Consider the following 12,691-nt stretch of genomic DNA (forward strand, 5'->3'; position numbering starts at 1 on the left):
ATGATTTTCTTTAAGCAAGGATTTATTTTCCTCTTTCAATTCAATTACTTGAGAATTAGAAATAGTAGAAGAATTAAAATCAGAAATTTCTTCAAGTAATCTTTTATTTTCACCTTTAAGAAAATTATGTGAAGCCTTTAATCTCAAAAATGTTTCATATAATTCATTGAAAGCATCTAATAATTCTTCATTATTGCATACCTCATCTTCTTGTGCCATGAAGCACATGTGAGCGGATTCCTTTTTTTGTTCTTTCATTTTGAATAACTCAAACCTGTGCACAAGAACAGATATTTTAGATTCTTTAACTTTATTTATACCTTCATGTGCTACCTCTAATGTATGCCAAATTTGATGGGCTGAATTGCAAGTAGACACGCGATTGAACTCGTTCTTGTCCAAAGCACAAAATAGAGCATTCATTGCTTTTGAAACCAAATTCACTTTAGTCCTTTGAACAACTGACCATTCGGTATATGGAGTGGTTGGCTTTGTGAATGCGGTCTCTACAAAGTTCCAAAGGTCGTACCAAGAGATTGGAGGTAAATCTTCATCCGACACTTCCAATAGTTGTAGTTCGTGCCATCGAATAGAGGTGGTCGCTGTGTGGAATATCCCTCTTTGAATTGTGATGTATTTGTTGATGCCATCTTTCACCTTGCTCTGATACCAAATGTAGGGTCCTGATTTTGCTTATGTATACCAAGTGTAGGATCGCGACCCTTAAGAATAGAGTGCGCTCTTATAAAAATCTGCAGAAGCTTTACACTTAAACACTAGAGGGTGAGTTTGCAAAGTATATTATAAATTACAAAGAAAGAATGGCAATCTCAGAAAATAAACATCACAAACACAAGCATATATACTGGTTCCACCTTCCCGGTGTACATCCAGTCCCCAAGTAAATCCCGCTTGAGATTTCCACTATGATTTTGAAAACTTACAAAATCAAAAGCAGACCTGACCAATTTGCAAGACCATGCAAATTGCAACACCAATTGACAAGACCATGCCAATTGCCACCCAATCTCTAAACCAAGAGATCAACCCTCTCAAACCCGAGAGAAATCCTTTTTGAAGCAAGAACACAATTGATCCTATAAGCCTTGAATGTGTAGTGAAGTGCTGCAGTGGCTTAGGATTCTTTTAACTCTCTGAATATTGCCTATACAATCTCTAAGAATGATTGAAACCAAGGCAATATCAGAAACTCTCTTTTTCCAAAAAATTAGCATGAAAATCTGGAAAATTAGAGAGTGAATATGCACAAAATGTTTGATCTTGCAAGTGCAAAACTTAGTGCTTGTTTTCTGATGTTTAAACCTATTTATAGCCTCTGAAATGACATAATTTTAAACCCAATTAACGTCCACAAAACGGCTATAAACAGTCACTTATTTAAAACCTGAAATCTGAAAAAACTGCATCTGTAGTCGACTACAAGTCATAGTAGTCGACTACACTGAGTTTAAACAGACTCTGTGAAGTCAAAAAATTGCTCAGTAGTCGACTACAAGGCATAGTAGTCGACTACACTGTAAACTCAGATTCTAGAATTTTTTTGTTTAGTATTTTGACTGTAACTTTCTCATCCGATATCGGAATGAGGTGATTTAAGATTCGTTGGAAAGCTCTTGAAGATACCTACAACTTTTATCTTTTAAGTTTTTCCAGATTATAATTGTTATGGGATATAAATAAAATATTTTAAGACCCACTCAATATCTATAAACTCTAATGGCTAACATAGGGGATTTCTATTGTTAACCAACACACTAAGCATGTGTTAGTGTGTTCTAACACTATGTGTGTGCATGTGTGTGAGTGATCAAGGCTTGTACAAATTTCTAAGCAAAGAAAATATAAAATTACATTTTGACAATAAAGTATATCTTCTTCTTTGCTTCATTTTGCCTTGAACTCATCTATGTCTTGAGTATCTCTTTGAATATAATTATTGATATAGCTCTGATACTGCAAAACAAATGTTAGCACATAATACACACAACATATAATATTTGTTATCATCAAAACAAACTAATCTTGGGGTCAAGATTCCTAACAACTGATCCCTTGCATCGGTCGATTGATAACATAATATCAGCCTGTTTTGAATAGTAAAACTAATTTTTAAGCTGCTTTTAAAAATAAGAAATAAATTCAGAAAAATGTAAAACTTTGGAAAATATTTATAAACATGTTACAAAAAGAATTTTTGGAATTGCACTTTCCAATTGTAAAATCTTATCATTTTTCAAAACTAGTCCAAAACATGAAAATACAAAACACATATTTTTGTCATTTTGACTTAAACAAACTTTTGAAACTTTATAAAATGATTTTATAGACTTGACATAAAATATAAATTGTTGTTGTTAAGTCTATAAATAAGAAATACAATATTTTCTCAAAATTATATATTTTATTCATTCTTTCAAAACCAATGAACATGAATTCATACCAAACACATATAAACATGAAACAAAAATGTATTTTCTAATTATATTCATTTATTTCATATTTAAACTAGAAAACTAGAAAACCATAAAACCAAAGTGTGTGTGTGTGTGTGTGTGTGTGTGTGTGAGAAAAATGGAGAACCTTGGTACCAAGTTGCTACAAGAAACTTGGTAGTGATGTGGCCTAATCTTATCCCTACATCACACCTCGAAGATAGAACCTCAACCACCCTTCACCAACTCCAATGTAGATGTAGGGACAAGATTATGCCACATCATTACCAAGTTGCTTGGAGAAACTTGGTACCAAGTTTCTATAGGTACCAAGTTGCTACAAGAAACTTGGTAGTGATGTGGCCTAATCTTATCCCTACATCACACCTCGAAGATAGAACCTCAACCACCCTTCACCAACTCCAATGTAGATGTAGGGACAAGATTATGCCACATCATTACCAAGTTGCTTGGAGAAACTTGGTACCAAGTTTCTATATTGATGAAATAAAACATTTCCAAGATGGACGGTGGGTGTCAGCGCAAGAAGCATTTTGGAGAATGTATGAATTCAAGATGAATGAAACTACTCCTCCAGTCATTAGTCTTCAATTACATCTTCCAGATAAGCAATCAATTTGTTATTGGCAACATCGAGATCTTCGTGATGTAATAGGTTCAGAAAGATCATCAAAAACTATGCTCACTGAATTCTTCACAAAATGCACAACAACTGAAAATGCAAGGAAATTTCTATACGTCGAATTTCCTGAACACTACGTGTGGAGTAACCAAGCAAAGATTTGGTCTGATCGAAAGCACAAACTTGTCATTGGTCGTATAAACGCTGCAAACCCAAAAGAAGGAGAGAGATATTATTTACGTCTATTGTTAAATCATGTGAGGGGCCCTACTTCATGGGAATATCTTTTAACAGTTGATGGTATTGCATATAAGTCCTTCAAGGAAGCTGCACAAAAAAGAGGATTACTAGAAGCTGATGATAGTATTTCTGATTGTTTAGTTGAGGCCACTACCTTCCAAATGCCTTATGCACTACGGAGATTATTTGCCATTATTTTAGTTTATTGCCAACCATCAAATGTAAGAAAATTATGGAACGATCATTTTGAAGCGATGGCAGAAGATTTCAAGGGAGGAGTAGATGAATACATGCTACCAGCTCGTGTTGCATGGACATTAAAAAGCATTAGTCTATTCCTTGAGAGTATGGGTAAACATATTGCAGATTATGATCTACCATTACTGATACATGATGATGTTGACCAATGTCAAACTTTACCGAGAGAAATTATTGATGAAAGGGAGATAGACATTCCATTTGAAGATTTTCATGCTCAATCAAAGTTAAACCCAAGGCAAAAACAAGCCTTCGATATCATATTAGATAGAGTCAACAAAAAAAAATCTGGAATATTTTTTGTGGATGGTCCGGGAGGAACAGGTAAAACTTTTCTTTATCGTGCATTGCTTGCAAATCTAAGATCAAGAAAGATGATAGCATTAGCAACAGCGACATCAGGAGTGGCTGCAGCAATAATGCCAGGAGGGCGAACTGCACATTCGCGCTTCAAAATTCCAATTACTGCTAATGAAACTACAATGTGCAATATATCAAAGCAGGATGGAACATCAAAATTGATACGATTGGCATCACTTATAATATGGGATGAAGCACCTATGGCAAAAAGATTTGCGATTGAGACGGTTGACAGAACATTGAGGGATGTAATGGGTGACAAAAGATTTTTTGGTGGAAAAGTAGTCGTGTTTGGAGGTGATTTTCGTCAAGTTCTACCAGTTGTTCCACGGGGCACTAGAGCAGAAACAATCAATGCAAGTCTTGTGAAATCATATCTCTGGGAAAAAAATGGAGAAATTATCTCTCACTATTAATATGAGAGCAAGAACTGATCAAGTATTTGGAGAGTTCTTATTGCGCGTTGGGAATGGAGAGGAACCCACAATAGATGAGAATTTGATACTTCTTCCACATGAAATGGTAGTAGAATATGACAATGATGAAAACTCTGAAAAAAATTTGATTGATGCTATCTTTCCATCATTACAATCAAATTCGTCATCTGCTGAATACATGACACAACGTGCTATTCTTTCAACAAGGAATGAGTATGTTGATGGACTTAATGAAAAATTAATCGCATTATTTCCTGGAGAAGCTAAAACATTCTTTAGCTTTGATGAAGCAGTAGATGACACAAATAATTATTACCAAGAAGAGTTCTTGAATACCTTAATGCCGAATGGACTCCTGCCTCACAAATTGATTCTTAAAAGAAATTGTCCGATCATGCTGTTACGTAATCTTGATCCATCTAATGGAATGTGCAATGGCACACGAATGATCTGTAGAGGATATGAATATAATGTTATCCATGTTGAAATCATAATTGGTCAACATTCTAGTCAAAATGTCATGATTTCGAGAATACCATTATCTCCAGCTGAAAATGAGGGTTATCCATTCCAATTTCGTAGAAAACAATTTCCAATCCGACTATGTTTTGCAATGACAATAAACAAAGCGCAGGGACAAACAATACCTTATGTTGGAGTTTATTTGCCACACCATGTATTCTCACATGGTCAATTATATGTTGCATTATCAAGGGGGATATCAATGAGAACAACTAAGGTATTAGTGAAAGTTGACCAAACAAGAAGAACAACAAAAACATACGCGAAAAATATTGTGTATCCAGAAGTATTATTGCCTCAAAGGTAAATCACCTCATCAAAATCATGACTCATTATTTTTTCATTCTATGATGCACATTTTGTACAAATTAACTTTCAAACAATTATTATCTAACACAATATTCTAATATGCAGCGAAGATGTGTATTAAAGTTGTTAACTATTTACAATGCAACAGACTATCTTTGATCTCAAAGGTAATTTCCCCATTTATGTAACATTTATAGTTAGGTTTGATCTTCCATAAGTTTATGATGCCTGATCATGCTCGATTCAGTTCTGTTTACAGGTCATGGACTCTACCTATTATAGATCAAACCAAATTGCCTTGCTGCAGCCCAATTCCCCATGGCTCTCTACAGTTTGACAAAGATGCATCTTTTGAAGTTGATGAATCCTGCTAAAATTGAGCTCCTTTCTGTCTATTTATATCAAACTTAAATAAGATATGATTATGCTACATTAAGTGAACATATAATTAAATAATTTCGGTTCTTTTTGATCAATATACTGGTTTTTTATATGCCAAATTAGTGTTTTTTATTATGCTATTTATAACCCTATAACATCTATTTATATCATAAATAATATATATATTATCTATGACATCTTTCATGTATATGTCAAGTAGAAAAAAAATTAATCAATGCAATAAAAACTATAGGGCTACATATAAACATGAAAGTATTTACACGTGCAACGCACGTGCACCATACTAGTACTATTATAAAAGTGTGTTGGTATGTTAAAATAATTCTTCTAAAAATACCCTTCAAACCACATACATGCATCCATAAAACACATACTTGCATACATATAAACACATACATATACATGCATACGTTCTTAATAAGGGCATAACTCTCTTATTAATTGTCCACTAATATTAACTTTTATTTTTTGTAACCCCTCCACTAATCCAATATTAATGTTATCTGTCCACTAATATTAACTTTTATTTTTTGTAACCCCTCCACTAATCCAATATTAATGTTATCATAAAAAAAATTGCATACATATAAACACATACATATACATGCATACATTCTTAATAATGACATAACTCTCCTATTAATTGTCCACTAATATTAACTTCTATTTTTTGTAAATTGTAACCCCTCCACTAATCCAATATTAATGTTATCATAAATTTTTTTTAAGATTGTAAGTTGTATTTGACATAATAGCTGAGAATTGAAAGCACACACATATGACAAACTAATAATATACGTTTCAATTTGCAAATAAAGTGTCAACGTAAAATGCTTACATGCATATATTCTTAATAATGACATAACTCTCCTATTAATTATCCACTAATATTAACTTCTATTTTTTGTAACCCCTCCACTTAAAACGCACATATGACAAACTAATAATATACGTTTCAATTTGCAAACAAATTGTCAACTTAAAATGCCATTAGTTCATGCATTCATGCATACTTGAAATGAGAGTTACATTTTCAATTGTAGTTTTTATTTAAGTGACAATTACATTTGACTGTTACGGAATCCAAAGAGCCTGTTTTTTTTTATTTATCATAATAGCTCTTACTTGCAACCTATATAAATTCACTCATTTGATGATTTAGATTTACACTCACCTCTTACAACCCTAACAGCATCCTATACTCACCCTATGGCTTTACTATGATATTATTTGGATGATACAAGCTCGTCAGTGAAAACATTATCCCTTCAGAAGAGATAACGACAAGGGGGTGAAGACGATTGAAGTTATGCTGAGGAAGTACTGAGCTTTACTTGGATTATACTTTATACTGATGTGATTGTTAGACTGACGGCTATATACGGATTAAGGATACGATTGATACAAGGAAATGTGGAGAATTTGGATTGAGACTAAAGTTTGAGGTCTTTTTTTTTTGGGGGGGGGGGGGGGGGGGGTTAATGATGATTTTTTTTTCCTATTTCTATAATTATTACTATGTACTTAATTATGATTTGAGAGAAATATTGTATTATCCATGAACTTAGTAAATATATTTTTTGTAGCACGTTACTAATTATATGATAATAGAAGAGAGAGAAGGTGAAAGTGATAATTTTATTTTGTTATAATGGATTAGCAAAAATAAAGATAATTATGGAATAGTATGACACACTTAACATAAAAGTAAAGAACAAACTTAGAATTTTTGTCTTTTGGGTAAATTTTTTTATATAATAAGTATATTATTACCTCCCTAATGTTAAAACTATATTCTAAATTTGCACATAAAACTATCAGTAGTTATTAAATATCATTCATTATTTTAAATTATAAAGTAAATAGTACCATGTCTTTTAAGATTAAAAAAATTATGTCTTTTGAGTATTACATGATTTGCCAATGTTCACAAAATAACCCTGAATTTTTTCACAAATAACTATGGATCTTCATAATTTTTACAAAGACCATTGAAATTTCATATATTTATAGAAAAATACCAAAACTTTATATTTTTTTTTACAAATAAACCCCTATATAGTTCAAAACTTAAATCTTAAGAAGATTGAAAGAAGTATATGATCTAAATTGTATGAAAATTATAAATAAGTCCTCAAATGTTGTTATAATTACATTCAATATGAAACTCTTCCATTAATTAAATAATGAATTATGTAAAGTATTAGAACATAAAACAAATATGTCCACGTGGTGCACTATACTAGTGTGTGTGTGTGTGTGTGTGTGTGTGTGTGTGTGTGTGTGTGTGTATATAAACCAACAAAATGTGTGTGTGTATGATATTGAGCTTAAAAGTATCTACACACACAAGTATAAAACCTAAGTATAAAAACTATACCCAAGCTCTTGATCTTCGATGAAGCTCTTCTTGGTAAACTTGCGGATAAAGCTTGATCTCGTATTTGACTTGATATGCAATGGCTTCATATCGATATTTCCGCCAACCTCCATTGGATATGATCGTTATAGCGCAATTCCATCTAACCTCCCACACATTGTTTGTCTAGAATAAATACGAAAACGCAAACACTAGATAAACAATATTAGTTGTAAATTATTTGTTAAAACATCATTGTAGGCTGTCTAAAAATCACAATAGATAGCTTATCCCCCATCAACCACCGATGATGGAAGTTACAATCTGACGACTTCCAGAAGGCTGTAATCTGACGACCTTCACGACGACGGATGAAAACTCTATTCAGCAGTCTTCACAATCTACAGTGAAAGTTACAATCTGACGACTTTCACACTCCACAACAGTTAAAGCCAGGATTACTGAACAACGGTCCTTGCAATGCACCACAGAAGAAGCTACAAGTCAAATAGCTCATTCTGAGACGCGGATGTCATCCCCGCGTCACCACTTTGGAAATGTGAGCGACACTCGCGTCGCCAAGCCACGGCGACCCTCGCGTCGCCAAGCCACGGCGACCCTCGCGTCGCCAAGCCACAGCGACCCTCGCGTCGTCAAGCCAAACGTGAGCGACCCTCACGTTCAATGGTGTTCAACCAACAGCGACCCTCGCGTCGACAATGCACAAGCCAAACGTGAGCGACCCTCGCGTTCAATGGTGTTCAACCAACAGCGACCCCCGCGTCGACAATGCACAAGCCAAACGTGAGCGACCCTCGCGTTCAATGATGTTCAGCCAACACCCAACCTCGCGTCTCAATTCAAAGACGCGAGGTTAGGGTCCTGAACGCCAACGTTGGCGTTTGACTCATTCAACATGAGTTGAACGGTTCTAAAACCGTTTCCCACGATTTAAGGGCGGTTACACCCTACTTAGGAGAGATTTAAGGGGCGGTTTCACCCCCTTAATCCTCTATAAATAACTGAAGATCAATTCAGTTCAAGCGCTCCTTTTTCGGTTGGATTTTCTGGGCTTGGATCGACCACTGGAGACATGCTTTGGGAGGAGATCGTCATCATCTTCCAACGAAGATCATCTTCAACTTCAGCAACAGGGAGCCTCTGTCCTTGGCTTATTAACCGATCTTCGGTTCAAATCAACTCTTTTACAGAGTTCTTCTAAACTCGTTCAGAGTTCTCAAACTTGCCACGCAAGTTCTCCACAACGTCAAATCGTGAGGAGAAGACATCGTTCCAGTGAATCAAGACGTGCGGATCGTCAACGGAGAGCAAACTCGACGCAAGCATTCGAGGGAGGCACTTCATCACCACCGTGAAGAACCCAGAATTAAACAAAGGGGAAAACCAAATTCCGTTTTCGCTCTCTGTTTGTAAGGGTCAAGTTGTACCGAGATAGACAAGGAATCAAGAATCACAATTTTTCCTTTATTAGCTTGCATTTGTAATTTTACCCTACATACAAAAGATGGCGAACTCTGGCTGGGGATCAATCGAGGGGTATAAGATAGATTACAATCAACAACGCGAAATCATTTGGCTCGAATCGAAGACGGAAGAAGCAACAATCCGCAAAGTTTTTGAGATCCAAAGTATTTTCCGAAAAAATCGTCCCCAGTCAACCGCGAGAACTTTCGAAAACTTTGGAGGGGGTCTGTAGGCTGTCAAAAAATCACAATAGATAGCTTATTCAAACAAGCTCCAAGCAATGAAAGTCAGCAATCAGACGACTTTCTAAATCACATGCATCGCGTAACTCCACCAGGCAATCGGCCAACAAACGCGAGCCGTCATGCTGAATCAAAGAAAACCGATTTCGTTCTCCTCTCTTTTGTAATCAAGTTGTAATCGGAATCAAAGAAATACAAGTCAATTTTCTTTATTCTCTTCTTTACAATTTTTTTCTACAAACAAAAGATGGCGACTCTGCTGGGGATGAGCTTCTGTGACGAAGAAGTGGTGGTGCAATCCGATGTTCATCTTACTGGAACAACCGTCGAAACTCTCGTGGTAGAGTTCGATCAAGCCAAGTTCGAAGAGGCTATCTCCTCTGGATCCCTTAGCCCCAAGGCTATGCGCAAGATCCACAAAGTTTCCAAGGAGACTAAATCTCCAACTGTTGCTGGAACGCCAAAGAAAGTCCTCTCCTTTGGCCAAAATTCGTCGAACAGCCCCTCCGCTCCAGGAGCGGGCTCGGCCTCTGCTGAACTCGCACAGCGAGTTGAATATCCCACCTCCGCGTCAACACGACGTGCCACAGGCCTTAAACGGCCTATAAAGGAGACGAGCTCCATAAACGTCAACGACGTTGCTGCTAAAGCCTTAAAACAAGCCAAGAAGAACGCTGCTTGTCGAAGAAGAAGGTCTCAGCGACGAGCACAAGTTCGAGAAAATCGATCCTCCAACCAACGCGAACTTCGCGTTCGTGAGCCTAAACGCGACCCTGAACTTCGCGTTTATGAGCCCAAACATGAGCTTCGCGAGAACCAGACTGAACGCGGCCCTCAATGGCGCGTTTTACAGCCAAAACGCGGACCTCAAGCCTTCGTTGAACGCGAACTTCAACTTCGCGTTTCCAAGTCAAAATACGACCCTCGCGTCGACAATGAAGAACGCGACCCTCATGTCGCCAAACCAAAACGTGACCTTCGCGTTTCAAGTGCCAGACGCGACCCTCACGTTTCAAGTGCCGAACGCGCCACCTCAAGCCTTCGTTGAACGCGAACTTCAACTTCGCGTTTCCAAGTCAAAACACGACCTTCGCGTCGACTCTAAAGAACGCGACCCTCATGTCGCCAAACCAAAACGTGACCTTCGCGTTTCAAGTTCCAGACGCGACCCTCACGTTTCAAGTGTCGAACGCGACCTTCGCGTTTCAAATGCCAAACGCGACCCTCGCGTCCCAAGTTCCAAATCCAATACCGCGAATACTCTGCGTAGCGCGACTAGGTTGAGGGGCGGATATAAGAAGTTTATGGATTCAAGGCATCTCAACCAGATCCATATTCACCAAGAGCCAGTCCTGTCCAATCATGGACTGGGGGTTCCAGTTCAAACCTCACAATCAGTGAGTAATTCTCCTCGAATCTTTATAACAGATTCGAGAGAGTTCACATCGAGAGAAAGATCGATGCAACAAGTCATTCGTTCATTTCAATGTGAACGACTGATTCCTACGGTCCTCTCGGGACGCCAATGCTGCTCATATGCGGCCCAACTGCTGGTGTTCAACCAATTTACGAACGTTGCTTTACCCAACCAACGACGGCGTTCACACAAGAAGAAGACTTCTGAGGATGAATACCTTAGAGTCACTTCTAACATGATCGGCAGAGGGAGATCATCAGTTCCTAGTTCCGATGAGTCAGAGAACGATCAATCTCCTGGCTTGAAAGACTTCCTGAATAAGTCTGATGGAGTTTATCAACATACTCGGACGCGAACAGGAGCCATTCCCCCTGTCAACTATCGGAGTTTAGCCAGGGGAACCAATTCCAATGATGAACACTCAGCCATTGCAGAGTCCCAGTCATCAAGCTCTTTTGTTGAACATGAGAGCTACGCTTATATGACGGGAAACCATGAAGATCTCGCGAAGAGACTTGATGAGCAGGAGGCCATGCTCAAATCTCAGCAAGAGGCCATCAATGAACTCATGGCCCTGTTGACTCAAATCATCACAGACAAGGCTCGTCGCAGACAAGGCCAAATCTCAGAAGATAGATTCGCCACTCAGGCAAGAATCTTCCCGAAGGGAAAGAACGTCTTCGTCCCGACCTCACACAAGTAAAGGGAAGGGGAAAATGGTTGATGACACGGCTTCTGACCAAGAAGCCCACAACCTGGAATCTTCCTCTGATGAAGGAAGAGAGACGGAGTATGAGCAAAATCCTCAGTCGGCTAAAATCGAGGAATTGGAAGCCCGCCTCAATGTCATTGCTAACAGAAGCGAGCTCCAAGATGAGGGAGTTATCAGGCCCTATCCTGCCGAATGGGCGTTTGACGGCACGGGATCACCGAACCAACATCTCTATCATTTCAAGTCACAGACTGGGAATGTGATATCAAACGACGCCATTCTGGCTCGATTGTTCATTGGCACCCTTAAGGGAGTTGCCTTTGAATGGTTCAGGAAACTTCCTGCGGGATGTATCCAAGAGTGGACAGATTTAGAGAGACTCTTCCTGTCAAGATTCTTTGAAGAGGATACAGAAGTCTCCATCCATATCCTTCTCGCCACTAAGCAGAAGAAGAGGGAGTCCGTCAAAGCCTTCGTTAAAAGGTTCCGAACCATGACTCTCCGGTGTTCGTCAGGTATGACACAGTCTACCTTAGTAGAGACCTGTCGACACAACCTGCAGACCAACATCCTAGCTCGAATAGGGGTTGCAGAATGTCGTTCTTGGAGACAACTGATCTCTCAAGGCGAACAGGCTCAGAAGATTATTGCCAGGATCAAAGCTGAAGAACAAAGTGGGCAAGATCAGCCCGAGCAATCGGACCAAGCCCAATCTTCTCCTGAGCAATCGAACCAAGCTCATTCTTCCCAGTCAGAACCAGAAGATACTACGGCCACTGAAGCTAATCCTCTTCAGTAGGATGTCGGGTCTCCAATAACTATCACGTTAACAACTACCTCTGATAGTCAAAC

At 38.0% G+C, this 12,691-nt stretch overlaps 2 protein-coding genes across 2 annotated transcripts; both read left to right on the forward strand.

The window, feature by feature from the left end:
* On the forward strand, positions 2,811 to 4,370 carry LOC109846336. Its single transcript, XM_020415562.1, has one exon. The coding sequence runs from the start codon at positions 2,811 to 2,813 to the stop codon at positions 4,368 to 4,370; it is 1,560 nt and encodes a 519-aa protein (XP_020271151.1).
* Positions 4,372 to 5,596, forward strand: LOC109846337. Its single transcript, XM_020415563.1, has 2 exons — positions 4,372 to 5,216; positions 5,482 to 5,596. The coding sequence occupies exons 1-2, from the start codon at positions 4,372 to 4,374 to the stop codon at positions 5,594 to 5,596; spliced, it is 960 nt and encodes a 319-aa protein (XP_020271152.1).

The sequence above is a fragment of the Asparagus officinalis genome, chromosome 6, assembly GCF_001876935.1.
Source record: "Asparagus officinalis chromosome 6, Aspof.V1, whole genome shotgun sequence".
Taxonomy (NCBI): domain Eukaryota; kingdom Viridiplantae; phylum Streptophyta; class Magnoliopsida; order Asparagales; family Asparagaceae; genus Asparagus; species Asparagus officinalis.

Excerpts from the sequence above, each read along its gene's own strand:
- LOC109846336 (XM_020415562.1), top strand. The coding sequence starts at position 2,811 with ATGTGGCCTAATCTTATCCCTACATCACACCTCGAAGATAGAACCTCA.
- LOC109846337 (XM_020415563.1), top strand. The coding sequence starts at position 4,372 with ATGAGAGCAAGAACTGATCAAGTATTTGGAGAGTTCTTATTGCGCGTT. Across the intron at positions 5,217-5,481 it reads GAAGTATTATTGCCTCAAAG|GTCATGGACTCTACCTATTA; the intron begins GTAAATCACCTC and ends TTCTGTTTACAG.